The sequence below is a fragment of the Neofelis nebulosa genome, chromosome 2, assembly GCF_028018385.1.
Source record: "Neofelis nebulosa isolate mNeoNeb1 chromosome 2, mNeoNeb1.pri, whole genome shotgun sequence".
In the NCBI taxonomy this organism is placed as follows: Eukaryota; Metazoa; Chordata; class Mammalia; order Carnivora; family Felidae; genus Neofelis; species Neofelis nebulosa.
The window spans coordinates 208480389-208507513 of NC_080783.1; the positions used below are offsets into that span (position 1 = coordinate 208480389).

Below are 27125 nucleotides of genomic sequence, written 5' to 3' on the forward strand. Positions count from 1 at the left end.
GAGCTGGCAAAACTGGGCTTGACATCCCATGTGACATTAACACACTGGAGTTGAGGAGTGGCTGCCCCTTGTAGCTCTGCCCACCGGGCCCCTTTATGCTCATTTACTTTATCTGGTGCCCGTAGGATTTCACTGTTCAGCTCCTGTTCTTTGGAACTTTTGTGCTGAAAGGGACTCGGATTGTTACAAAGTTTAACTAGTGTCTGGGTGTGAGTGTCTTGGAGTAAGTAGAGCAGAGACTATTGCTAGAGGCACAATTTTTGACAATATATGAGCCATAAGCGTGAGTAGGAAATGTGAGTGCGGATATCGCAGGGTCAAAGGTGACCAAGTCACTTCCCTCTGAGAGCTTGTGGGCTCTAATCTGACCCATTAATTAATGCCAACAGTTTGTATACTGTTAATAAATGTTCCTGGCAAGTAAGTTTGGGAAGTGCTGAGTAAATATAATTGAACAGCTTTCGAGAAAGTATAGTATAGTTGATCCTTGAACAGCATAGGTTAGGGGCACCAATCCCCCTGTGCAGTTAGAAATCCGCAGAGAACTTTTGACTCCCCAGAACATAACTACTAATAGCCTGCTGTTGATCGGAGGCCTTACTGGTAACATCAAAACGATCGATTAGCGCGTATCTTGTATACAAAGGTATCATATCCTGTATTCTTACAATTAAGTAAGCTATTTGTAAAACATAAAAAGATAACATCATACGAAAACCACAAGGAAGACAGAATATGTTTACAGTACTGTACGGTATTTACCGACAAAGATCCATGTGTGAGTGTACCTGTGCAGTTAACACTTAATGCCGTTCAAAGGTCAACCGTACTTCTCAGAGCCTTCAGTATATACATTGCCAAACTTCCAAGGCTGGGGAGAGGTGGGTGGATAGTGTTCAATGTTCGCCAAGCTCATCTGTCCTGGAATCATGTTTTGGGAACATTTCAGAGGATGGGATATTCTTTGGAAACAGTTGCCCATTGGAATTTGTAGGAGATTAGAAATGGGTAGGTACTCTCAACTATATTTAATAGATTAGGAAACTGAGATAACAGGTATTTCAATTTGTCTAGGGTAGTTTCTCCTATGATGGGAGTAGATTACTTCAGTTTTCATGTAGCCCCCTGTTTTTTCTTCAGAGCCTATTTGCTACAGAACTTTAATGAAGAAGGATCCACTGAAAAACCATCCCAGGAGAAATTGCATGGCTTTGCTGCTGTTTTGGCTATTGGCTCTAGTAGGTGCAAGGCCAACACTCTGGGTAAGTGAATTTGAAAATGCTATTACTACCATTGAGTAATAGTATAATGCTATTAATACCATTGAGAATGAGTACTACCATTTATCTGCCTGCCTGCTGACATTTACCACTCACTGGGGCCTTTGTGTGTCAGACACAGGTGTGTGTGTGTGTGTGTCTGTCCTCTCAGGAGCCCTGTGAAGTGTTACCGTCCCCTTTTACTCATTAGGAAACTAAGTCCTCAAAGTTAACTTGCCCGAAATCCTGCATCTTGCAATATGTGGAGGCTGGGATCCAAACCAACATCATTAAACCAACAGCATTAAACTGTTGCTGTTAGCACAGATCTTTGTTCTTGTTTTCTTTTTTCTTTTTTTTTTTAGTTTATTTATTTATTTTGAGAGACAGCATGAGCAGGGAGAGGCAGAGAGAGAGAGAGAGAGAGAGAGAGAGAGAATGAATCCCAAGCAGGCTCCACACTGTTGGCACAGAGCCCAATGCGGGGCTCAAACTCACGACCATGAGATCATGATCTGAGCTGAAACCAAGAATCAGACACTTAATGGACTGAGCCACCCAGGCGCCCCTGTTCTATTTGTCATTTATAGAGATCAGGAAGATTAGCAAGCTGTCCCTTTGTGCTGGGCAAACCTCTTCCCTTTTTTAGGAATGATCTGATAGAAATGTAGGATGGGGAAGCAAAAGGACTTGAGCAGGACTGGAGTGAAGGGCGGTAGTTACCCTTTAAATTTATAGCCGTTTGTATTTTCCTGAATTGCAAGCTTTAAATGCCCTTTCAGTGTTCAGGTAGTCTGTCTCACTTGAAGAAATTAAATTCTACTACTTCATCAAACACCGTTCTTGATGTGGATTAAGAATCCCTGTCCTCAGATTTGTCTTAAGGAGAAAAGAGGTCAGAGTGCTACCCGTCCACAGAGGGTGTAGCAGAGGCTGAAGAGCGGTCTTAGCCTGACTTGTAGCGACATGCCCCCACTTCGCATCTTGTTTTCAGTTGTCGTCTTTATTTGCAAGATTAGAAAGTGAATGTGATGGGAAGTGAAAACCTTATAATCGACATTGTTAGCTATTAAGCAGTTAGTTAGCTCTTGGACATAGTACTGCTATTGAAACACCCATCTAAGCGATCTTCGTAATTATTTTGACAGCTTGGGCAATGGTGTTTCTTTCTGCATTTGGGCTTGGCTTTAAAATACTATGTGTCATTCTTTCCCTCTGGTGATGAGTTCTCATCCTTCCTGTCGCCTCCAGGTCCCACACTGGTTCAGAATTTACCATCCTGGGTGCAGGCTGTGTGTGAATCCTGGAATAACATCAACACCAACGAGTTTCCCAACATTGGCTCCTGGGTGAGTGTTCTGGGAATAGAAATGTGGAGCACCGGCTATTCTGTGTTCTGTTCTTGCTCCTTAGGCTGAAACTAGCTGCCACGAGGTCTTGGTATGCAGCAGTATATTTGCTAATGATCATCGATATTTGAATCGATAATCAAAGCCTTGAATTACCCAAGTGGTACCCAGGTGGTCGTTTTGTTAGGAAGTCTGGGTTACCCTGTTAAGTGGATGACCACCTTATTACTGAGTGTGTTTTTTTTGTCTGCTTAAGACTGGGATGTGAAGATGAATCGTATTAAGTGTAAAGTGCTGACAAGATCTAGCATCTGAATTCTCAGAAGATATAAACTGTTTCATTTTCTTTTTAGGAGAAATGTCAGGCACCTACTCCTTTTGTAATGATTTCATATAGTAGCTTTTAGGTTCTGTAGGCTCTTAGAAGACTGTAGAATCTTCTGTCCATTTACTTGACCTTTGTGGATGCTCTAATCAAATTATCTCTATTAACAGATAATTCTGTTGTCACAGTTCTTTGGAAAAGCCAAATATTATAATCTTGTTGTCCTGCTTTGTAATCGTGACCCCTATTTACATCACCCGGAGCTATAGCAGAAGGATCATGAAGATATTTTAATGGAGGCTCTGGGGCTTTGCAAAATACAGATCCTTCTTAATTATGAGAGACAGTAGTCTTAATGTGAAGTATAATGTATTCTAATGATTTGAAACCTGCTATTGGGTATCTTAACTTTGTACTAACATTTTAACTTAACTTTTGAAATTTTAAGTTAACTTTGTACTCAATACAATTTGTTAACTGCTTTCAGTGCTCCACCCCACGTTGCTTTCCAGGATGAATAATAGTATATACTGAGTAGAGCCGTTGTCTAGAAACCTCGGTGGAGGTCTTAGTTTATGTCAGTTGGTTTTTTTCCCCCACACGAGAGTTTATCCCAGATAGGTAGACGCTTTTTCTGTTCTTGTCTGTTTTGTTCCCTTCCAGCGCAATGCCTTTGCTAATGACACCATCCCTTCAGAGAGTTACATCAGTGCTGTGCAGGCTGCTCACTTGGGGACACTTTGTGGCCAAAGCCTGCCCCTGGCTGCTTCCCTGAAGCACACCCTTCTCTCCTTGGTCAGGCTGACTGGAGATCTTATTGTGTGAGTACCTACTGCCCAGCCCTCGGTGCTCGCTGTGCCTGCGTCCTGTCGTAACTAAAGGAAGACGGGATGTAGGGCTGTATAATGACGCTTTTCCTGCATGCTTCGATAGCAGAGAGAGTATTGTTTCAGAGTAAATAGAGTGTGAACATTCATCTAGAATGCGATGTGAAAGGCAGCAGGATACCTCCTCCCCTCCTGCAGAAGAGGCCATGCAGGCTTCAAATCATATTGTAATTTTGGGGTGCTTCGGATCGGAATTTGAAGGTGGCAGTGATGTATTTCAAATCACGTGTCTCCAGAATCATCACGGGAGTTAGACTCTGCTATTGTGGGGCCGGGACAGGCCAGTGGAGGCATGCTCTGTCTTCCAGTACATAGGTTACAGGTGAAGTCCCGTATCATACTGCCTTAAGCGTGGTCCGGATTCCTGGTAGTTCTAGAAGACTTGTCTGGGTTTCTGGTTTAGGTTTCAGTTCATTTTCTTTTCTGAATACTCTATAAAATACACCTTACATTATTTAACATTTTAATAAATGGGCTTTTTACATGGAAATGATTTTTGTTTTTGATAGAATAACGAAAAAGAAAACTTTGAAGTTGTATGATTACATCTATGTAAAAAAATAACTGCCAAGGGAAAAAAAGCCTGGGGTAAAAGCTCTCACCCCTCAATAAGTGATTGAATTGCCCGGTCCTCGCCTTTGCAGCTAATTTTGGGGGAGTATATCCATTGACATGGTTCCATTTTCTTTGAAGTTGGTCCGATGAGATGAACCCGCCACAGGTAATTCGGACCCTGCTTCCCCTTCTTTTGGAGTCGAGCACTGAGAGCGTCGCCGAGATCAGTAGCAACTCCTTGGAGCGCATCCTGGGCCCTGCGGAGTCTGATGAGTTCTTGGCTCGAGTATATGAGAAACTGATCACTGGTTGTTACAACATTCTGGCCAACCATGCAGATCCCAATAGGTGAGCCTGATCTGAGCAGACATCAGGTTCCTGTGACCTCCTGCTGTTTCCAGTGAAATGTACTGGCTTCTTTATGTCATTAACTCATGACTTGTACTTTTTAATCGAAAGTTCTGTGCTTATGTGTCTTCTCTTAATGATGAATTCTTAAGAATCAGCATTGAGTAAATGGAAGGCTTAAATGGTTCATATTTGGAAACTTTAAGTCATTGAATGCATGCTTATCAAGCACTGTATTAGATATAATGAACCGTACAAAGGACCTTCATAAAATTTCTAATATTTTTGTAACCCTGCTTCTTTCGGAGATGGGTGGTGTGGAATTAGGTGGTCTGTCACCATTGTCTGACGTTGGTAGTTTAGGTCTTAGTGATGTAGATGAGTCATGAGGAACAGCAAAGTAAGCTGCAGTTTTGTCCCACTGAGAAGCGGACAGATAAAGGGTCCAGTACTGGGGTTTCTGGTCTTTTTGTTGTTGATGAATCCATGGTTTCACCAAGGGCTCCTTTTTTTTTTTTTTCTTTTTTTTCTTTTCCCTCCCTTCTTCCCTCTCCTCCCTTCCTCCCTTTCCTGCCTTTTTTCCCTCTCCTCCCTTTTTTCCTCCCCTTCCTTTTTCCCTCCCCTCCCTTTTTCCCTCTCCTCCCTTTTTCCCTCTCCTCCCTTTTTCCCTCTCCTCCCTTTTTCCCTCCCCTCCCTTTTTCCCTCCCCTCCCTTTTTCCCTCTCCTCCCTTTTTCCCTCTCCTCCCTTTTTTCCTCTTCTCCTTTCCTTTCTTCCTTATAATTTAAAACAGCAGCAATGATTTCTTTGGACTCTTAGAGATTGAGTACATCTGTTATCTCAGGTTTTATTAACTTTTTAGTTTTATTATAATTCAACTTGTTAAACATGCACCGAGTTCCTACTGCACAGCCAGGCTTTATGCTAATAAGTTTTGGGGAAAAAAAACCCAGAATATTGCCCTTAAGGTTTAGTGATAAACTTTGGGTTTTTAAAAATTAATACTAGGAAGGCATTGACACGGATTTTATTTCTGGTAGTTGACTTTTCTTTGTGCTTCTCAGTGGACTGGATGAATCCATCTTGGAGGAATGTCTCCAGTATTTGGAAAAGCAGCTGGAAAGCAGCCAGGCTCGTAAAGCCATGGAGGAATTTTTCTCTGACAGGTGAGCTGTATTTTGTTTTCCTCAGTGAACAGTTTTTGAATGCCTTCTGAAAGTAGTAGGTATTTCTTCTCAGGGAGCACCCAAGGCCTGCTTCAGTGTCTGTACTGAGTGTCTGTACTTAGATTCATTGCTGACTCCTTCAGGTTATTGATGAGGGGGTTGACTTCATGAACACCTAGTGTGGTTCATTGGCAAGTGGCCAGTTCCCCCGGGAGAGATGACATTGTGAAGACATAGAAGCGGATGCCTTTTATGTGAGGCTTAATGTGATTCTTCCATTTTTCCCCCCTTCTGCCTCCCAGTGGGGAACTGGTGCAGATCATGATGGCAACAGCCAATGAGAACCTGTCTGCTAAATTCTGCAACCGGGTTCTGAGATTCTTCACCAAACTCTTCCAGCTGAGTGAGTGACAGCTTTTGGTAATCTTCTTATGGGAACTTTGATGTCCGGCTAATACTGTGCCTATCTTCTGCCTGAGTGTAAGCACCGCATAACAAGTGCAGAGAATCCCTCTGAGAAAGTGTGGAAGGAAGTTGAAAACTTGCTCGAAGCCTTTCCTTCCCTCTTTCCTGGCTCACAGTCTGCACTTCTCCCCCTTCCCCCCCCCTTCCTTCACTGACCGAGTCTCTCGGTCTGTCCCTAGCTGAGAAGAACCCTAACCCGAGCCTTCTGCACCTCTGTGGCTCTCTGGCGCAGCTGGCGTGTGTGGAACCTGTGCGTCTCCAGGCCTGGCTCACGCGCATGACTGCGTCACCCCCCAAAGATTCCGATCAGCTGGATGTGATTCAGGAGAACCGGCAGCTCTTGCAGTTACTGACTACTTACATTGTTCGGGAAAACAGGTAGAACACGCGCATTTAGGTCAGGTGTCGCGAAGAGCCCCAGATGAACGCTGAGAGTATTTGTTACTTTCTTTCCTTCAGGCATTGGTCCTTAACGTTTTGAACGATTCCACAGCTCCCCTCACTAGACTTAAGGAATCTAGTGGAACTCCTTGGTTTTTCCCGTGGAAAAACTTTTGCAGTGATTTGGCCTGTCAGTTATCGCATAGGCGAATGTTTTGTGCTCTACTAGCCAAAGTCCGAAACTGGGTGCATGTATATGGCAAGGGGGAGAGAGTCACGTATTTAATGTTTAATTTGCAATGTCTCTTAACGACTCTTACAAATTGAGAAGTACAGTCAGACTCCTGTTGTTTTATTTAACTAATTTGCTATTTCTTTTCTACCAGCCAAGTTGGGGAAGGTGTGTGTGCTGTGCTTCTGGGCACCCTGATCCCCATGGCGACAGAGATGTTGGCCAATGGTGATGGGACTGGTTTCCCTGAACTCATGGTTGTGATGGCCACCCTGGCCAGTGCAGGTCAAGGTGCTGGCCATCTTCAGCTTCACAATGCTGCTGTGGACTGGCTGAGTAGATGGTAAGATGATGAATTTGGAGGAGCCCATCACTCTTAGAGAAAAGGGGGAATAGATCATTAATTGCAAGGTATTTTCTTTGTAGCTTGCAGTGAGTATAAAAAGAAACTTGAGTCTACATTTTTATTGGGGATCGAGGGAGTAGCCTGTAACTGTTCACTTTTTTTTTTTAAATCCATCAGCTCCTAAGCTTTTTTTGTTTTTTAATGTTTATTTTTGAGAAAGAGGAGGAGAGAGCGGGGGAGGGGCAGAGAGAAAGGGAGACACAGAATCTGAAGCAGACTTCAAGCTCTGAGCTGTCAGCACAGAGCCCGACATGGGGCTTGAACTTAGGAGCTATGAGATCATGACCTGAGCCGAAGTCGGACGCTCAACCGACTGCAACTGTTCACTTTAGACTGAATCTTTGTCATATCCCTGGTAGGGTTTCCTGTTCGTTACCCCTGGGGGAAGTCTTAGGGAAAGTGATAAGTGTCAGTGATAAGACTGGAGCACCCCAAACCTCAGTGTTTTTCTAAGAATGCTTTGGCTTCCCAGTGTCTACAAACTGACGCAGGATTCATGAAGCTACTTCCTTTTCTTTGGTTCCTTAGATGATTTTGTGTCTCCCCCCCATCCCCTTTTTTTTCCCCTTTGGGACAGCAAGAAATACCTGTCACAGAAGAATGTGGTTGAAAAACTGAATGCCAATGTAATGCACGGAAAGGTAAGCAAAATGCAGAGAGACAGCAGTCGGCGAGTGATGATCCTTACCTTTGTGGTCACATAGAAGGCTCTGCTTCTTACTGGCTTGTGTCCCTGGCCAGCCTGCCTACAGTTTCAAAGCCCTGGGAGTGTATAATTCCGAACTGTGTGCCCTTGGGCCTTTGCTGAGTGACGAGGAATGATAGGAGGGAAATAATATGGGAAACAGTATCCAACTGAATCCTTCATAAAACCTGGTGGATTCTTGCTATTTTTAGCTATTGGTGTGCTGTGGAACTGGAGCTGTGTGCTCTGAGTAGGTGTTCTGTGCGGTTACAGACTGCCTTCTCAGCTCTAGTCCGGTTGCTAGAATAGTTTTAATTTACCTGAAGTTTCAGGGCATCTCTGAGAAGGGTTTTGAACTGACAAAAGTCCACGTTCAGTTGTTCGCCCGCCCCACCACGGACCTGCCGTAGGTCACTGAGAGCGGGTAACCGGCCTCTGAGACCCAGCAGCATAGCGCTGTTTATTTCTCAGTAATGAGATGATTTAAATTTCAGTAATTTCAGCCTTTCTTGCTCGTCTTTCCCCTCTGAGTCTGAACTGTCGCTGCAGAGCGAAGAGCTCAGAAGTCTGAGGCCTTGATGCCAGGCTGCTGGGTCCTCAGGCAAGCATGAGCTGCTGGCAGCTGTTTGCTGGAAAACTTGTGGCTTCATTTCCGAAGCCGTTCCTCTCTTACTGCTTTCACTTAAAAGTCTTTCGCTAATGGTTAGAAAAAATTGCTAATGGTAGGGAGAAAGCCAGCGAGAGCCTATTCATACTTTGAATCTAGTCTGTTTTTCCTTTCTTCATTTAAATTGAGGTATACTTGACAGGTAACACCGTATCCGTTTCAGGTGCACAGCACAGGGATTCACTGTTTGGGCGTGTTGTGGAGTGATCCCCACAATAAGGCTAGTTGCCGTCTGTCTCCATATGTAGTTCTAAAACGTGTTTTCCTCGTAAGGAATTTAGAGATCTGCTCACTGAGCAACTGTCAACACGTCATACATTGTTAGTTGTAGTCGCCATGCTGTGCTTTATTTACATCCCTGTGACTTACTTATTTTATAACCGGAAGTTTGTGTCTTTTGAACCTCATTCATCCGTTCTCCACCCACTGCTCCCCTGACTCTGGCAACCACCAGTCTCTTCTCTGTATCATTTTCTTCTCTTTTTCTATTTTCCTGATGACAGTTTTACTTCATTTCATAATTTGTAAAGGGTTGTCTTTGTGCTTAAGGACGAGTGAATCCCGTTAATTCAGTACAGTGTATTGACTGGCTACACGTGGCCACAGTGCTCAGAGGTGAGGAAGTAGATAATTGAAGCATGTGGATTTTCTTGTCTGCTTTTATACCATTTCTCTGATTGCGGGCTTTATTGGGAGAAGTCTGAGAATCGGGTATGGAGAACTGAAGTTTCTGTGACGGGGTAGTGGTCTTCTCTTCTAGCATGTGATAGTCCTGGAGTGCACATGCCACATTATGTCTTACTTGGCTGATGTCACCAATGCCCTGAGCCAGAGTAATGGTCAAGGCCCAAGTCACCTCTCGGTGGATGGGGAGGAGCGAGCCATTGAGGTGGATTCAGACTGGGTGGAGGAGTTGGCCGTGGAAGAGGAGGACTCTCAGGCTGAGGATTCAGTAAGTACCACGTAACCATCCAGGTCACCCTGCAAGGTTAACAACAGTGACGGGCACTGACAAAGCTCATGCTAAATAAGCTTTTGGCCTTCTTTTCTGGCCCCTGTGAGCTTCAGAACTCTCCTGCTCCTGCCTGCTTTCTCCCAGTTTACATGACTAACGCCAGACTGATTTTCTAGTCTGCAGAGCAGGCTGGAGGCATCTAATCTCTTGGGGAAAAGACTATTTAACAAGCACATGGCTTTTTCCATCCAGAGTCACTTATCCTGTAGTCGTTCAATTTTTGTATCCTAACTGCAGTCTTAGAGACGAATTCCTCATGGGGATGGTGTGAGCTCACTTGGACAGAAAACATAAGATTTATTTATTTTTTTTCTAACCACAAAACTATAAGCTCTCACCCAGAATTGTAGCACATTTATAGGCTGTAGATTATTTCCAGGGGTAGATTTTACTGGTCATTTCTGAATGGACCATTTATTCTCCATAGGATGTATTTCTGTGGGGGCCTGTGTGGAAGAGTATATTTCTGATTAAAAAGATTTATTATCTTTGAAGGATGAAGATTCTCTTTGCAATAAACTCTGCACTTTCACGATCACTCAGAAAGAATTCATGAACCAGCATTGGTAAGAGTGGTTCTTTTTTTCAGAAGGTGAGGATTTGCGGGGCCTTGGCCTTGGGACTGCTGGGCTCATTTGCTGGTTCTTGTTCTTTGCAGGTACCACTGTCACACCTGCAAAATGGTTGACGGGGTGGGTGTGTGCACGGTGTGTGCCAAGGTGTGCCACAAGGATCATGAGATTTCCTATGCCAAGTATGGGTCCTTCTTCTGTGACTGTGGAGCCAAGGAAGATGGCAGCTGTTTGGTGAGAGTTTGGAACATTGGCTGGGCTACAAAGGGTGACGTGTTAGTGACACGGGAATGCTGACGCCAGACTGGGTAATTCCCATGTCACCTTCATGGTGGCCCAGGTCTAGGAGTATGTTCTGCTTCTGTCACTGATCATGGCCTAAGCACTTCGCTCAGAACGTTAGACCTTGCAGTGTCCTTAAACAGCTTGCGGTTTTTCCCAAAGACCTACCACAGTTTCAGAAGTTGTAACCGAGACCTGTTGCTGTGAGTGGGTTACGGACCCAGTTAGGTGGATACCTGTCAGCTGGATGTTAGATATTAGGTGAAGATGAGAATTCAGGCATCTGGTTATCATTTAAATGGTTAGCCAGTTTCTCCCCCGGGTCCAGATTTTCCTCCAAGGTCTTTAGCAGTGTTTCGGCTCTGTGGGTAGAGCTCAGAACCTCTGACGTTTTCTGTCCCCAGGCGCTGGTGAAGCGGACTCCCAGCAGTGGCATGAGCTCCACCATGAAGGAGTCAGCATTTCAGAGTGAGCCCAGGGTTTCAGAGAGTCTGGTGCGCCACACCAGCACCTCCCCAGCCGACAAGGCCAAAGTCACCATCAGCGACGGAAAGGTTGCTGACGAAGACAAGCCCAAGAAGAGTAGCCTGTGCCGCACGGTGGAGGGCTGCCGGGAGGAGCTGCAGAACCAGGTGGGGATCTGGTGGTGCCCGGTGCGGTGGGCGGAGTGCGGAGCCTGGCAGGTGGGTTCGTGAGCAAGCCGGGCAGCTCCCTGGTGGGGCCGACAATTGCTTTCTCCTTTCTCTGAGTTTACTCATTTTCACAGGACAGGCGTGAGTAGGACGTGTCGTCAGCCCCTGCCTCACAGGGAGGGATTTAAGGACTGAGGGGTACTGTGGGGGTGTGGGGGAGGGTGAATTTTAGTTGGGTAATACTCTAGAGCACTTTTCTTGGCCAGGGTTCCTCATCCGAAGCAGAGCATACAGAAAGTGATTTAAGTGATTATTTTCTTAGTTTTCTCAGGGATGGCATGTAACTAGAACGATTCTAGACGTACCAGAGAGAAGATATCATAGGTGATGAATGCATTCTAGCATTAGGGTGTATACACGGGACTCCTGGTTTAGAAAGATGGCTCTAGAGTTTGTAGCACAAATCCAGTATGATGGGGAGAGAGAGAGAGAGAGAGAGAGAGAGAGAGAGAGAGAGAGAGAGAGAGAGAGATGGCTGGAAGATGGAATCGGAAGTGAGGAAATTGGATTCTAGATTCTGGAGGTAGTTACTGGCAAGATTATTATGATGAGTATGACCCATTATTTTTCTGTGTGTGTTTTTTTTGTTTTTTTTTTTTCACTTGTGTATTTGGATTTTTCTCAGGCCAATTTCTCCTTCGCTCCTCTCGTGTTAGACATGCTCAGTTTCCTCATGGATGCCATTCAGACCAACTTTCAGCAGGCTTCAGCGGTGGGGAGCAGCAGCCGGGCTCAGCAAGCCCTCCGGGAGCTGCATACAGTGGACAAGGTGGTTGAGATGACAGACCAGCTGATGGTGAGTGTGTCCAGAGCAGCACATTTACAGACGTGCCATGGTATGCCGGGTACTCTCAGAAGTGCCCTTAGGACAGTCAGTCCCCAGCCATCCAGTGTGGAGATCGGCGTGTGAAGTGTGTCTTTTTAAAAAAAATAAATAAATAAATAAAAAAAATTGGGAGTACCTGGGTGGCTCAGTCGGTTGACCGTCCGACTTCGGCTCAGGTCACGGTCTCATGGTCCGTGAGTTTGAGCCCCTCGTCGGGCTCTGTGCTGACAGCTCAGAGCCTGGAGCCCGTTTCGGGTTCTGTGTCTCTCTCTCTGCCCCTCCCCTGTTCATGCTCTGTCTCTCTCTGTCTCAAGGATAAATAAACGTTAAAAAAATAATAATAATAATAAATAAAAAACAATTTTTTTTAATAGATTTATTTATTTTTGAGAGACGGAGCACAAGTGGGGGAGGGGCAGAGAGAGAAGGAGACACAGAATCCAAAGCAGGCTCCAGGCTCTGAGCTGTCAACACAGAGCCCAACATGGGGCTCAAACCCACAAACTGTGTGAGATCATGACCTGAGCCGAGGTTGGACGCTCAACTGACCGAGCCACCCAGGCGCTCCTGAAGTGTGTCTTAAAAGAAGACACAAAAGGTCATTTGGACCAACCCAGTAAATAAGTCCCCTTTTCAGTTCATAAAAATGTATCAACCCCTGGGGCGCCTGGGTGGCTCAGTCGGTTGAGCGTCCAACTTCGGCTCCGATCATGAACTCATGGATCGTGAGTTTGAGCCCCACGTCGGGCTCTGTGCTGACGGCTCAGAGCCTGGAGCCTCCTTTGGATCCTGTGTCTCCTTCTCTCTCTGTTGCTCCCTTGCTTTCTCTCTCTTTCTCAAAAATAAATAAAGATTAAAAACAAAATTAAAAAAAAAATGTATCAACTCCAAGATATGAGGAATAACATTTGGGGGCAATTATAGTAGTTAGAAGTTTCTTCCGTATAACAAAGTAGAAAACCTTTTCTCCCCTAAGGTTCTGCTGGCTTGCATAAATAGTGTTTGTCATCTTCTGCTTCTAGCCCTTTAGGCAATTCTATTTCTTTATATGAAATGGCTTATAAGTTGTAAGTTATTATCCACTTTAAAACCTGCTCAGCACTGAGTCTAGGATTTCTGGCGTGTTCTGCGTGTTCTCTTTAGTAGCAGCGTAAAGTAATGAAAACGGCGTAAAGTGTGCTTTCGAAAGGGAAACGTACAAATGAATGAGGTCTAGGAATAGATCTCGCAAGTCATTTGGAAATACACACAGGTATATATACACATATATTCTGGTATCTTATTAAAAATGAGTCAGTTTTACACTCGTGGTTTTTAGACTTTCAGCTAATAAAGGTGAAGTTAAAAAGTATTGGGTTTGTGTTGGTGATCTATAAAGTTGCTGACCCAGTTTTCCCAGGTTAGAGCAATGAAAAACATTTCATCCGTTATCACCACCCTTTGACTTAAAAAAAAAAGGTGGGGGGCATTTTAACATTTTTGGAAGGCAGTATTTTGTATTAATTAAATTTAGCCTTATGAAACATTCAGTGTCTTGTTCTTACTGGATTGGCAATAATTTTGTCCATAGCTTAGAGCCTGGAACCCGCTAGTTTTGAGTGACTGCATTGTGCAGTTACTCGGTCACGTGAATAGCGGGTGAATCCATTTGATCTCTTTGCCTTACTACTGCTTCCTTCTCTGCCAGGTTCCCACCTTAGGCTCCCAGGAAGGCGCCTTTGAGAACGTTCGGATGAATTACAGTGGAGACCAGGGCCAGACTATTCGACAGCTCATCAGTGCCCACGTGCTCCGGCGGGTGGCTATGTGCGTGCTCTCCTCCCCACATGGGCGCCGCCAGCATTTGGCTGTCAGCCATGAGAAAGGCAAGGTGAGTTTCCTGTTCCTTCCCGCTCATTTTAGGTCATGTTTGTCTTAAGTGCTTAAGCAAAACAGATTGCTCCAATTGGCCCTCTGGGAAATGTTCCGATTGGCAATCTGGGAAAAAGTCTTTTGGGGTCCGGTAGTGTTTTAGGGGACAGAGCTCAATCAGCACGAACCCTGAGTTCGTTGATCAGACTTAGAAGCAGTACGACTAGAACAGAGATGCTGTTTCTGATGAGTAGTTTCCCTGTCAAAACCTACCCTTCAAGTTCTCAGAGAAAGGTAATGACTAGCTGTTACCTAGGCCAGCGTGGCTCCTGTTCTTGGCTTGGTATGGTCCTGCTGGAGGGAGGGCACAAACCAAGAGATAAAGGTCTTCATGGGAAGAGAGTCAGTGTTCTTTATTTAGTTCTTGCCTGCCCTCCTGGCCCACTGACGACACAGGGAAGTTTATGTCGTTTTATAGAACAAGTTAGAAGTTGGAAGGGTAGTAGGTATCTTAACTCAAACTCAGCGTTTTGTTTTTGTTTTTGTTTTTGTTTTTTGGTATTCTGGCTTCTTCATCACCAGAAAAGTTGTTTTAACTTAAGTGAAAAACTGGAAATCCGAATAGTCTGTAAGTTCCCTCTAAAATACTTTAAAAAAAAAAAAAAAAAAAACACCCCAAACTTGTTTAGAAAACTAGAAAGGATGCTAGTATGTAGGAAGTGGTTAATTCTTTTCATGACCCGAATATACGAAGAGGAGTTGGTTTCTTTGCTCTTCTCTTCTGTTATCACTGGAAGGAGGCAAGGAAGGGCATGCCATATCATCCCAGAGAAAGAGAAGCTGATACTGGTGTAGGCTTCTCCTGAGACACTTAACTGCGGACCGGTACCCATCGAAGGAGCTTTTATCGGGCTCTCCGTCCTCTAAGAGGACAGGGGTAAGAATACATTGGCGATTGTTCCCTTGCAGATCACCGTTCTGCAGCTCTCTGCACTCCTGAAGCAAGCGGATTCCAGCAAAAGGAAGTTGACTCTGACCCGCCTGGCTTCCGCCCCTGTCCCCTTTACTGTGCTGAGCCTCACTGGCAATCCCTGTAAGGAGGACTACCTTGCCGTTTGTGGGCTCAAGGTAAGAATCGGGTCCAGGTTCGACCACTTCGTGCTATTGATCCCACTCCTCTTCTCTCCCCTGTTGTCAGTACCGCTTTCTCATACTCACTGTCAAGATTAAAACCTAGGGTTACCCGCGTGGCTTGGTCAATTGAGCGTTCAGCTCTTGATCTAGGCTCAGGTCATGATCTCACAGTTTGTGGGACTGAACCCCACGTCGGGCTCTGTGCTGATGATGTGGAGCCTATTTGGGATTCTCTCTCTTTCTTCCTTTCTCTCTGCCCCTCTGGCGTGCACGCTTGGTCACCAAGTAAATAAAACTAAAAAGAACTCTCCTGTTTTGCGCGGGAGAGCCCTTTAAAAAAAAAAAAAAAAGAAAAAAAAAAGGTTAACACTTAAAAGCCTTTCAAATGTAGAAGAAATCTTTTCCTGAATATCTTTCAGATTTCTCTTGTATCGGAAATGATTTTTGTGCATTTCAAAACCTGAATCTATCCCTACCTGAAGGCAGGGAACGTTAGGGAAGACTTGAGTTAGCCTACTTCCCACCATCTTCTAACCAGTCTGTTCCCTAAACCCTCTCTAGGACTGCCATGTGCTGACATTCAGTAGCTCAGGCTCTGTTTCGGATCACTTGGTGCTACACCCCCAGTTGGCAACGGGCAACTTCATCATTAAAGCTGTGTGGTTACCTGGTTCACAGACGGAGTTAGCGATCGTCACTGCGGACTTTGTCAAGGTATAGTTAGTGCTCGTTGATGATGTGGTCCTGGAATGGTTTGGTTTTTAAATCCAGAATGTCTGATCTCCATTATGTGCTAGCTCCTCCCAGAAATTAAAGGTGAGCGACCCTAACATTGTGTTGCCTTTTGTTATGATGCTGAGCTAGAGCTTTCCATCTGTAGGCTTTATGATACCGATTCTGGTTCTTCTCCTATACCAAGTGCATGACTATTACTGTATTTATCACAAAATTTGTAGATATGTGTCTCTCCCTGGTCATTCCCTGAGGGAGAGTAGAAAGATGTTTGTCTTTGTGTGTTCTGTGCCTGACACTTACAGATGCTTGTGGGATGGAGAATGAATGCTCATTACTTGCCAACGGCAGGTCTTTGGATTCTCCAGGATAATTTGGGGGTGGGCTGAAATAGATCTCCCTTATTTGATCTTCCTTCTTTCTGTCCTGCAGATTTACGACCTGTCTGTCGATGCCTTGAGCCCCACCTTCTACTTTCTCCTACCGAGCTCCAAGATAAGAGATGTTACCTTCCTCTTCAATGAGGAGGGAAAGAACATCATTGTTATAATGTCTTCAGCTGGTTACATCTATACCCAGCTCATGGAAGAGGCCAGTAGTGCGCAGCAGGGCCCCTTCTACGTCACCAACGTGCTGGAAATCAACCATGAGGACCTGAAGGTTCGGGCGGATGTTGCTCTCTCCTCTTCCAGATCTAGCTAGCCTAGCGGCTTCTCTGTTGTTCTTTTCCCTCTTGCCTCCTTTCCCCCAGTAGCGGAAACTCTTGTCCTTTAGGACCAAACTGATTCAACGTCAAGTTCCATGATTCTCGTGGTACTGCTGAGATTTACCCAAGGGACTCAGATTACGAGAACCTGTGATCATGATTTAAAGCTAGTAACCAGCAGAGCTGGATGCTGGTCCCTGAGGCACCATGAGAGGTTAATGCAGGTGTTGTGTGTCTTCGCCCTGGCAGGACAGTAACAGCCAGGTGGCAGGTGGTGGTGTGTCCGTCTACTACTCCCATGTGCTGCAGATGTTGTTCTTCAGCTATTGTCAAGGCAAATCGTTTGCAGCTACCATCAGCAGGACGACTCTGGAGGTGTTGCAGCTCTTCTCCATCAACATCAAGAGGTGGGAAGGAGCCCTTTGTGTTCAGCTTCCCCTGGCCCAGTACTGGCATCTGCTGGGGATCTGGTGAAACTTACTTTCCTCCTGCAAGCCTTTCCCTTTTGTGAGCAAGAGGCACCTAGTGTTGGCAGGGTGGCTGTTGGCATGCTCTGTCCTCTGCCACGCAGACCCCAAGCTATGAGAAGAAGTTGGGGGACCGCTGTCACTCAGAAGGGAAAAGCTGTAGTCGAGGCAGCAAATCTGTGATGACTAAGTTTTGAAACGGGAATGTAAGTTGCTTCCAGACACCCATGCTGCCAGAATGCCCTTTAAGTTTCCTTGCTGGGGTAGTTACTGATCAGTAAACAGAACATGATGTCAGCAGTGGGAGTATGGTTGGGGTTCAGGGCGTAGAGGCTTGCATGAGGTGTCCTGATGATAGAGGTGTGCGTAAGGTGGCAAGTGTTTATGTAGAGAGCAGGGAGAAGAGGCTTAGGCTCTGTCTTTCCTGCCTGCCCTTGAAGAGCCATTGAAGTGCCATAGGCACCATTTCTGTCCTCTGTTTTGTGAAACATCAGCTGGTTGGAGGTGAAGGCAGATGGATGCCATTCACACAGAACTTGACGTACTTGGAGATTCTTACTAGGACCAAGGATCATGCCTTAGGCAGCTCCATGGCCTATGCAGTTGACAGCCTCTAGGCACAGGGGCCACCTCTTCCCTCAGACAGTGGAACCTAGCAGGGGAGATTTTTAAATCAGGACTCCTGCAGGAGGTACACCGTGGGGTATATGAGAGTATATACATGGCTCGAATAAAACTGAGGCTCGTGGGTAATTTGAGTCCCTGGACAAATACATTGCTCTGGGAATCAGGTATTTAGTCAGTATGGCCTATAAATCAAGAGAAGGAAGTCAGGATTGGTACCCTGACTGGCCGGTTTTGTCATCTGCAGTTCCAACGGTGGCAGTAAGACGTCTCCTGCCCTCTGCCAGTGGTCCGAGGTGATGAACCACCCTGGCTTGGTGTGTTGTGTCCAGCAAACCACAGGTGTGCCCCTGGTAGTTATGGTGAAGCCAGACACTTTCCTTATCCAAGAGATTAAGACTCTTCCTGCTAAAGCAAAGGTCAGTGCCAGATTCTTCCACCACTTGGCTGTGAACCTGGTCTCATTTTCTGTTTCTGTATTTGTATATTGTGTCACTTCCCCAGCTCTTGCAGTAGAAGCGGTTTATCAAAGAATTTTCACCTATTTTCTCCTAGATGCCTTTTCTTTGTTACTCTTCTGCACCCCCAAATGACTGTTACTCTTCCGCACCCCCAAAAGCTAGTTGCTTCTCTGCCTTTTTTCCGTAGGTTCTGATCTATAGCTGTGGGAACTCACACCCTCCTTTGTCCCCTCCGCCAGATCCAAGACATGGTTGCCATTCGGCACACGGCCTGCAACGAGCAGCAGCGGACCACCATGATCCTGCTGTGTGAGGACGGCAGCCTGCGCATTTACATGGCCAACGTGGAGAACACCTCCTACTGGCTCCAGCCGTCCCTGCAGCCCAGCAGTGTCGTCAGCATCATGAAGCCTGTGCGAAAGCGCAAGACTGCTACCATCAGTAAGGCCCCTCCTGGAAAGACTGGTGGGGGAATGGGGTTGGCAGTGTTCTAGACGAGCCCCGAAACAGACCGCAATAAATATCCGTGGGGAAATGGTGACTGTTCCGCTTGTCTGTTGTATGAAGGTAGAGATAGGTGCTAGCTGATTTCCCAAAGGCAGGATAAAGTTTCCTAGGGCCACCAGTGTTCTTTGTGGCTTTTAGAGACCCATCGTGCAGCTGGCAAGCGCTCCCTGGCTCTCCACTTCAGGCCAGCCTTCTTAGGTGCCTGGTAAAGAATGATCCTGTGGACCTTGTTGGAGAGCTTTTTCTCTGGGTTTGGGAACATGGCCTGCCTGATGTGAGGTGGAGGGTGGAACTGATGGAGGATAGATTGCTTCCGTTGGTCCGTTTCTTACCAAGCAGTGACGAATCCATCCTAGATCTCTGAGCCGGGAGTCTCACTCCTGACTGATAGAGGACTCTTGAGGGTGTGAAGGCTCAAACTCAGAGTGAGTGACTCCGGTTAAGCAGAGCTACCGAAATTTGTTCTAGAGTCCATGTTTGAGATGACGACGCAGCTCCTTCTCCTGTAAAGAAGTAGTTTCTATTGTTTGCTTTATTTTTTATATTATTATTTTCAATTTAATTAATTAATTTGTTATTAGTTTTTAACGTTTATCCATTTCTTGAGAGACAAAGAGATACAGAGCGTGAGTAGGAGAGGGGCAGAGAGAGAGGGAGACACAGAATCCAAAGCAGGCTCCAGGATCCGAACCAACAGCAGAGCCCAATGCGGGGCTCGAACTCCCCAACTGTGAGATCACGACCTGAGCCACAGTCGGATGCTTAACCGACTGAGCCCACCCAGGCGCCTCATGTTTACTTTAAATAAACCAGTCACGAGGGGAGCCTGTTGCTACTAGCTGTACTCCATACCACATGCAAATTCTTTGTCCCGCCGGGTTGTGTTGTGGTTAGGGGTGACGACTGTTGGACAGCTAGCCCTGTGCAGGCATCGTACTGAGGCACACGTCGTGATCCCGGGTGTCCTGCAGAGATTGATTGGAGTGTTGGAGTGTGGAATCAGCCTAGGAGGGGCTTTACTCATGGAGGGGGTGCAGAGGTGGGAGTGTGCACTGATGCTCTCACACGCTGGTGCTGCTCCCCACAGCGACCCGCACGTCCAGCCAGGTGACCTTCCCCATCGACTTCTTTGAACACAACCAGCAGCTGACAGATGTGGAGTTTGGTGGTAACGACCTCCTACAGGTCTACAATGCGCAGCAGATAAAGCACCGGCTGAATTCCACCGGCATGTATGTGGCCAACACCAAGGTGAGGACTGTGCTGGGCTGAGTACAGTGCCCGGGTGGAGGGACCTCATAAACAGTGTGGCTCAAAGACACATCCTCTCTTAGGATGCGAGTGTAAAATATACGCTTACAGTCACCCTTGATTCCAGTTACGTGGTCCCTGGAATAAATGGCTATTTTCACTTCCACACAGAAGGGTTCCCGTTCCAACGTTAGCCACGGGGTCACTGTGCAGAGGGCAGCAGGAGGTGGTTAGTGATGAGAAAGTAGCCTGCAGTTGGAGACTGTCCACTCCCTTGCTTCTATTTTTCTATCCTTGGAAGTAAGCAAGTCATTACCAAGGCGTCAGAAGGATAAAGGACTCATCTGGGGTCGCATGCTTTGGCACCTGTAGGTGAAGGGTTATACGTTTGCGCCCAAGAACTCGTGTTCGTTCTCTGATGTGCGCCTTTCCTCCCTCTAGCCTGGCGGCTTCACCATTGAAATCAGCAATAACAACAGCACTATGGTGATGACAGGCATGCGGATCCAGATCGGGACCCAGGCCATCGAACGGGCCCCATCATACATTGAGATTTTCGGCAGAACCATGCAGCTTAACCTGAGTCGCTCACGCTGGTTTGACTTCCCCTTCACCAGAGAAGAAGCCCTGCAGGCTGACAAGAAGCTGAACCTCTTCAGTGAGTCGCCAGCTCCTGGCACGGCCCACCCTTCTCACTTGGCTGCTGACTTGGGGGCCACTTCTCTGTGGCTCTCTAGTATTCTGGGAACCCTCTGCTCTCTGCTTCTCAGTGGTCTCTGCCATCCTGAAACCCTGAGCTTCACTGGAAGTGGAAAGGAGGCAAGGGGGTGGAGAGGGATGTATGAGAATGGGGAGGGTTAGCTTCTGTTGGGACTGGCTCAGCCTTGCTGGAACGGCTGCCTGCATGGGTGGGCAGAGAGGAGGCAAGATGAACACACAATCCCCAGGTTTGTTCGTTCGTTCTTCTTTCTTTTCTTTCTCCCTTTCTTTTCTTCCTTCCTTCCTCCCTCCCTCCCTCCCTCCCTCCCTCCCTCCCTCCCTCCCTCCCTTCCTTTCTTAAGATTTTATCAAGTAATCTCTATACCCAGCATGGGGCTCAAACCCACAGCCCTGAGATCAAGAGCTGTGTGCTTCACTGACTGAGCTAGCCAGGCACCCTCACCAGGCTCTCTTAAAGCACAGATGCCTGGCCTTGTGCTGTCAAATACTTTAAACTCTCAGAGTACAAATCCGTGAGCTTTTCACAAGTCTAGCACTTTTCTGTGCCATTTACTGGCCCCTCTTGCTCCTAGAGATAGTTGATATCGGTATGAATGATGACAACCTGCGCTTTGAACCAAGGGAGCGCTTAGAGCTCCCTGCAGGTGGAGGGCGGCAGATGCTGGAATCCCTATAGCACCAGAGGATTCCCGCGGTGCTTCCCAGGGGCTCTTCTGAGAAGTGGACTTCTAGGCCTTCGGTCACATGGAGGGGCTGCTTCATGCTTCATCACCGTCTCCTCAGGGTTAAGGTGCTGTTCAAGTCTCAGGAGACAGAGTTCTTCCGTACCAAAAATCAATGGGATTTGCTGCCTTGTCAGGTCTTGGGAGGCGAGGTGGTCACGTTAGCCCTTTAGAGAATGTGCGTTCCAGAGGCTTCTCTTACTTGTTGCAGTTGGGGCCTCGGTGGATCCAGCAGGTGTCACCATGATCGATGCTGTAAAGATATATGGCAAGACTAAGGAGCAGTTCGGCTGGCCTGACGAGCCCCCGGAAGAGTTCCCTTCTGCCTCCGTCAGCAACATCTGTCCTTCGAACCTGAACCAGAGCAATGGCACTGGAGACAGTGACTCTGCAGCCCCTGCCACCACCAGTGGAACTGTCCTGGAGAGGTACCGGCACCGGCAGGGGTTGGTTCCGGTCCTCACCACTTTTCCCTCTCCCGGCACAGCCTGTCCCGAGAGAGTCTCTCAGAACTACCGGGTCCAGCCTGCGAGTTTCAGGTTGTTACACAGCCCTGTGCCCCCTTAGCGTACCAATGGAGCCTGGAAACCTGCTCAGGGCCGTCTGGCTCCAGTCTGCCTGGGGGGGCTTCTGTGCCTTCTCTTAATGCTCAGGTGCCCTTTGGAGTAGCCAGAGAGACTGCTGAGTAGAAGATGCTTAAGCCAGTGTTAGAGATGTGGGTCCAGTCTTGCTGACATTATAGGGGAAGATCTTCCGGTTCATTCCGATTTCATCGTCTTCTCTTTCTCTGCAGCAGCCAACTTATGTGGTAATGGCGCTGCTGGCAAGGGGCGGTCTGCTGCACCTGCGGCGGAGTTCACAGCCTCCTGGCGCTCCCCCCAGTGGCCTTCTTAAGCATTGCGCTTGGCTTCTTTGTGCTAGGGGCCGCTGGTTTGCCGCGGTAGACAAGTGACTCATGATGTAAGACGCTGAGTTTCTTACATCGTAAGTCGGAAAGAATAGCCTGGCTTGGAATCATTGCCTCCCACCACCAGCCTCCCCACTCCCTTTTCTCTCTCTTTCTCTTTGTTTTTGTTTTTTTTCCCTCCCTCCCCTATTCTTATATTGTTTGCTTAGGATGTGTTTCCAGGTTTCTCTGAGCTTCACATTTTTTTCCTTTTTTTTTTTTTCCTTTGCTTCTCCCCCAAGTTCTGAAACTGAGTCCCTAACCAAGCTGGACCGGTTAGTATGCCCTCTTTCTTTTCTCTGCACGGGTGAGTGTGTGCCAGAGAGCAGTAACCAATGGTGTGGCTTTGCGTTGATCCTGCTTCTGTGGAAGAGTCCTCCTGCTTCTTTCTGTTCCGGTCCTTGCATGGCTGCCGAGCTATCCCGTGTAAGAGTGGAGTGTGTGGAGGGTTGTGCGTGCACACTTGGTGTTGGCCTCTCCAGAACCTTTTAGTGTGCTCTTCCGTACCCCGCTCCTCTCCGCTCCTTCTCCGCAGTGGGTGAGCAGGGGGCGGGGGCGGGCCGTAGGAGAGCCCTAGTGTCTGACAAGCCAGCGGACAACTTGTTCTGTCCAACTGCGTTTTACGCCTCGGGTCCCTCTTCCCCGGCTCTTTGTTGCCTTCCTCTACCCCTTGACCTTTTCCCCTCCAGCTACCTTCTCTATACCTTTCCCTGTCTGCCCGGAGCCTCAGCATCAGAATGTCGGTCTTTTTACCAGGCTCCATTAAACTCACAGGAATAAGCCCTGGGGAGCATGTTGCTGGGTACCCTTCCACAGTTGGGTTTCCTTTTTCCCAGGAGAAAATGGCTCCCTTTTCTAAAGGTGCTTTGTTGCACCCTTTGAATGTTGGCAGTTGGCATGCTCCTGAAAACGCCGTTCGTTCTCTCCCCGTACTTAGGGACTCCTAGGAAGTGCCTTTGTGCGTTTTCATGGAGGTGTGAATAAAATACTATCTTTACCTTCCCAGTGTAAGAAGATGGCTTTAACCTTTCCCTTTGTGTATCCCTTTGCCTACCTACGTATGGGCACCTGAGCTTCGGGTCCCATTGCAGCAAGACTGTTAAGCCCCTCTCAGTGATCCCTGCCACAGGCAGCAGAAGGAAGCACACTTACCCGCTTTGAGGAAGAAAAGCCCTGTCTTTCAGTTCCGGATTATGAACACGGCCTCAGGTTGATCTCCAAGCAGGAGCCAGGTTTCTTCTGGCCTGTAACACAAGGAAACGATATGCATGGTGCCTGTGGCAGGTCTTATTGTGCTTTGATTTTGTATTTGGCATTCATTAGCTGTCCCCAAGGTCCCTCCGTCTATAGTTTGCACAGGCTAAAGCACAACTGGAGAGAAGGGTTGTTGTTGTACTCAAGCCAGCTTTTCTGTCTCCCTAGGCTGGTTGTGAGTTCTTTAGAAGCCCTGGAAAGCTGCTTTGCTGTTGGCCCAATCATCGAGAAGGCAAGTGACTTTTTCAAAGTGTATGGGAGCTTTCTGAAGAGGCAGGAAGTCAGTGGAGTTGTCAGAGGCCCGAGGCCTTGCAGCTAAAGAATATTTATAGCATAATCTTGATTTGCAGAGAAGCTCCAGAGAAGTCTTTGGCTTAAGGCCTTCTGTCCTACTTTTGGGGGGATCCATAGCAAGGGCATTTCATAGAGTAGGATGAGTGCTGGTAGAAAGAACGCTGTTCCAGGAGTCATAGGCTTGGACTCGATTCCTGCTCCCGTGTTGTGGGAGGATTGTCATTTCTGAAAATCTTCATCTTGCTCTCAGCAGTCCGTAGAGCATAACCTAGCACCGGTGGCCTTGGAAAGAGGAAGGGGGAGGGCAGAGCGTAGACCGTTCATTCCGCATGGACTTGGTGGGGTTAGTGAGAACTCTGCTGTCTTCTGCACCAGGAGAGAAACAAGAATGCAGCCCAGGAGCTGGCCACTTTGCTGCTGTCCCTGCCGGCACCTGCCAGTGTTCAGCAGCAGTCCAAGAGCCTCCTGGCCAGCTTGCACACCAGCCGCTCGGCCTATCACAGCCATAAGGTACTCATTCCCTCCCAGGAAGCCTTCTGCAGAAGTGGAGGTTGTGGTACTGATGGGGAATCAAGTGAGCTGACTTTTCACGTGGAAAATGAGGAGGGGAGTGTGAAGTCTGGTGGGGAAACGACCCCATTGAGATGAGACCCACGTCATCTAAAGTCTCTCCTGGGAAATTAATGACTACCCCTCAAAACTGGTGACAAGCTGTCGGATGGGCCCCTGGTTTGCACTGAGTTTTTGGCCACTAATAGCATCAGCAAGATCTAAGAAAGACTGGGGGTGCTTTCCCTGGAAAAAGTGTGAGGACTTGGGAATCGCGGAGATCCTCCTCCAGCTGTGGCACAACCCTGGATTAGGTGTACTTGCTTATGGGGAGATTGCCAAATGGTTGTTGGAGAGACTCTGAGGGGGAATCTGGGGGCAGAGGTGGGTGCGCAGGGGGAAGAGAGGGGGGAGTCTCACCTATAAATGTAAGTGGTGGTGGAAGGCAGTAAGTGAGAGCAGTTGCCATAGACAGAAAAGGTGACAGATCAAGGAGGAAGAAGCCAACAGGCCAGATGCCATGGTAAGCCAACAGGCCAGATGCCATGGTTAGCATTGGTGCCTCTAACGCAGAACACCGAGAAATGCAGGTTTCACCTGCTGAATCTCTTGAGGAAAGGCAGTTTAGAAACAGACTCTTTGTGATAGGAACTCGCAGAGAAACGGTTCTTCCACTGTAGCAAAGTGATTGGGGATGTTGCAGGTCTGGAGAATCGGGTGGGTCCACGTTTTCCTGTCACACTTGGATACTTATTTCATGACTTCTGAATTTTGTGCCTTTAATGTTTTCTGTGTGAAGAAGTTTACCTGTACTGGGCTGCTTTGAAAACTTGTTCCAGGTAGTTGGCGGTAATTAACCTGTTTTCCCGAGAGGAGGTAGCCATCCTGATGATCTGCCAGCTGTTCTGTCCTCTTTGGTGGAGTATCCTACCCAGCCCTTAGTTTTGGTTCATCCTCTGTGATACTTTTGTTATAGGACCAGGCCTTGCTGAGCAAAGCTGTGCAGTGTCTCAACACATCCAGCAAAGAAGGCAAGGATTTGGACCCCGAGGTCTTCCAGAGGCTGGTGATCACAGCTCGCTCCATTGCCATCATGCGTCCTAACAACCTTGTCCACTTTACGGAGTCAAAGCTGCCCCCGATGGAAACAGGTGAACTTGGCCTACCTGGTCGTGATCCTGAAATCTGCTTAATAACACTTTCTATAGCCTTTCACTCTCTTCTTCGTATCTCTGGCCTCTGCCTGACTGCATGCTTTGAGACAGGGATTTTACCCTTGTCTTCGTATCTTGTAGGGCTTTTGACGTTCAGATTATACCATTTAAGCGAACATTCTTTCTATTGCTTGCCCTTCAATCATCCTTGAGTTTATTTAGTGCTCTGGATGTCAGGTATAACCTCTGTCTGAAGTAACTACCTCTTAGGATTTTAGGGCAAAGCTAAGCTTGGGCCCTGGTTGCTTTAAAGTAATAGGGTCAAATCTTGCTCTCCTGCTATTCTTTTTGCCAGTGTTTTATTAACAACATGTGAAGTGGTCTTTCTCCATGCTTGATTCTGTTTTCCTCCCTTCGCTTCACGTTGGCTGGGTACCTAACTTGTTTTGCTTTGTCAAATACAGTTTATTGATGTTTTTACAATTCTGTGTTATTTACATGCTCCCATCTGCTGTCATCATCCGGTTCCTCTTCCTAATACTCTCATCCAGGAGTCATTCCAGAAAATCTCACGTGTTCCCCTAGTTTTTAGAAGTTGAGCAGTTGGACCTGAGATCTCTGAGTCTGCTATAAAGATCCTGAATGCTCCCCTTTCTACTTAATTCTAACATACAATGTTTTCTGTGATATTCCTTTCCCAGACTGTTTTTTTCCTAGATGTGCCTGCTGGAGTCTAGGGATAGTTGGCATATTGATTGGGGCCCCACTTGAAACTCCCTCCCCAGGCAAGCTTCCTTGACCTGAGTTAACCTTAAAACAAATTAACTTCCATGTCAGATTTACCGTTGTTAATCATTTTCTGTCTCCTGCTTAGAAGGAGCGGATGAGGGGAGAGATCCTCAGAAGCAGTTGGAAGGAGACTGCTGCAGTTTCATCACCCAGCTGGTGAACCACTTCTGGAAACTCCACGCGTCCAAGCCCAAGAATGCCTTCTTGGCTCCTGCCTGCCTGCCAGGTATCATGTTAAAAGGGATACTTGAGGCCTGATCGAAGTTCTGTCTTTGAACAGATCGAGCCCTCAGTCTTTGGCCTTCACCAACCATTTCTTCCAGAATTAATAGTCAGGAAATAGAAGGCTTTGAGATCAGTGCGTTCTTTCTGATACAGGAATTCAGCAGTGTGGCAGAGAAGCGGGATTTTCTCGTACCGTATCTCCTCCCCTGGGGTTGAATATTTCTCATAGAGGGGCACTTTTGTGTATCTCTGTATCCTTACTGGCAGTTATAATTGTTCTAAAAATTTTTTGAGAGCTTGATCAAAGCCACTTTAGAAGGGAGAAGTGAAGCATCAGCTTGAGAATGTTTTATTCCCGAGTTGCTGCTGTGTTTGGTATCTAACTTCTCACTCTCCAAAGTGTACGTGGAAAAGTAAAGATCCGAGTAGCAATCTTGGAAAGTAGAGTGAGCCCTGGTGCTCATTTGTGTTTGCAGGCTGCATGGGCAGTAAACCTAAAAGGCGGGTCAGGGTCAAGTTTATCATCACGTAAGACCTGAGGATTATGGGGAACACGTACAATCTGCTCATCTCGTCATACTTTTCTACCCTCTCTTTTGGTTTCTAAGAGTAGACGCCTACTTACTTCA

General features: G+C 47.0%; 1 protein-coding gene across 8 annotated transcripts in view; it reads left to right on the forward strand.

Annotated features, from left to right (window-relative positions):
* UBR4 (ubiquitin protein ligase E3 component n-recognin 4) overlaps positions 1 to 27125 on the forward strand; it is a 134099-nt gene that overhangs the window by 39282 nt on the left and 67692 nt on the right. For 5 of the 8 annotated variants that reach the window (XM_058718883.1, XM_058718888.1, XM_058718887.1 and 2 more), the window contains exons 26-55: positions 1141 to 1262; positions 2511 to 2608; positions 3597 to 3754; positions 4514 to 4723; positions 5786 to 5887; positions 6190 to 6290; positions 6532 to 6730; positions 7120 to 7308; positions 7949 to 8012; positions 9484 to 9675; positions 10234 to 10304; positions 10397 to 10544; positions 10997 to 11224; positions 11910 to 12080; positions 13798 to 13980; positions 14931 to 15089; positions 15657 to 15809; positions 16260 to 16487; positions 16783 to 16940; positions 17872 to 18043; positions 18325 to 18526; positions 19680 to 19843; positions 20285 to 20501; positions 21497 to 21713; positions 22474 to 22506; positions 23654 to 23717; positions 24155 to 24289; positions 25305 to 25479; positions 26184 to 26267; positions 26357 to 26497. In XM_058718883.1, the coding sequence (XP_058574866.1) occupies positions 1141 to 1262; positions 2511 to 2608; positions 3597 to 3754; positions 4514 to 4723; positions 5786 to 5887; positions 6190 to 6290; positions 6532 to 6730; positions 7120 to 7308; positions 7949 to 8012; positions 9484 to 9675; positions 10234 to 10304; positions 10397 to 10544; positions 10997 to 11224; positions 11910 to 12080; positions 13798 to 13980; positions 14931 to 15089; positions 15657 to 15809; positions 16260 to 16487; positions 16783 to 16940; positions 17872 to 18043; positions 18325 to 18526; positions 19680 to 19843; positions 20285 to 20501; positions 21497 to 21713; positions 22474 to 22506; positions 23654 to 23717; positions 24155 to 24289; positions 25305 to 25479; positions 26184 to 26267; positions 26357 to 26497 (4538 nt within the window). The remainder of the gene's footprint in view (positions 1 to 1140; positions 1263 to 2510; positions 2609 to 3596; positions 3755 to 4513; positions 4724 to 5785; positions 5888 to 6189; positions 6291 to 6531; positions 6731 to 7119; positions 7309 to 7948; positions 8013 to 9483; positions 9676 to 10233; positions 10305 to 10396; positions 10545 to 10996; positions 11225 to 11909; positions 12081 to 13797; positions 13981 to 14930; positions 15090 to 15656; positions 15810 to 16259; positions 16488 to 16782; positions 16941 to 17871; positions 18044 to 18324; positions 18527 to 19679; positions 19844 to 20284; positions 20502 to 21496; positions 21714 to 22473; positions 22507 to 23653; positions 23718 to 24154; positions 24290 to 25304; positions 25480 to 26183; positions 26268 to 26356; positions 26498 to 27125) is intronic. The other 3 variants (XM_058718890.1, XM_058718889.1, XM_058718892.1) reach the window with 3 other exon arrangements.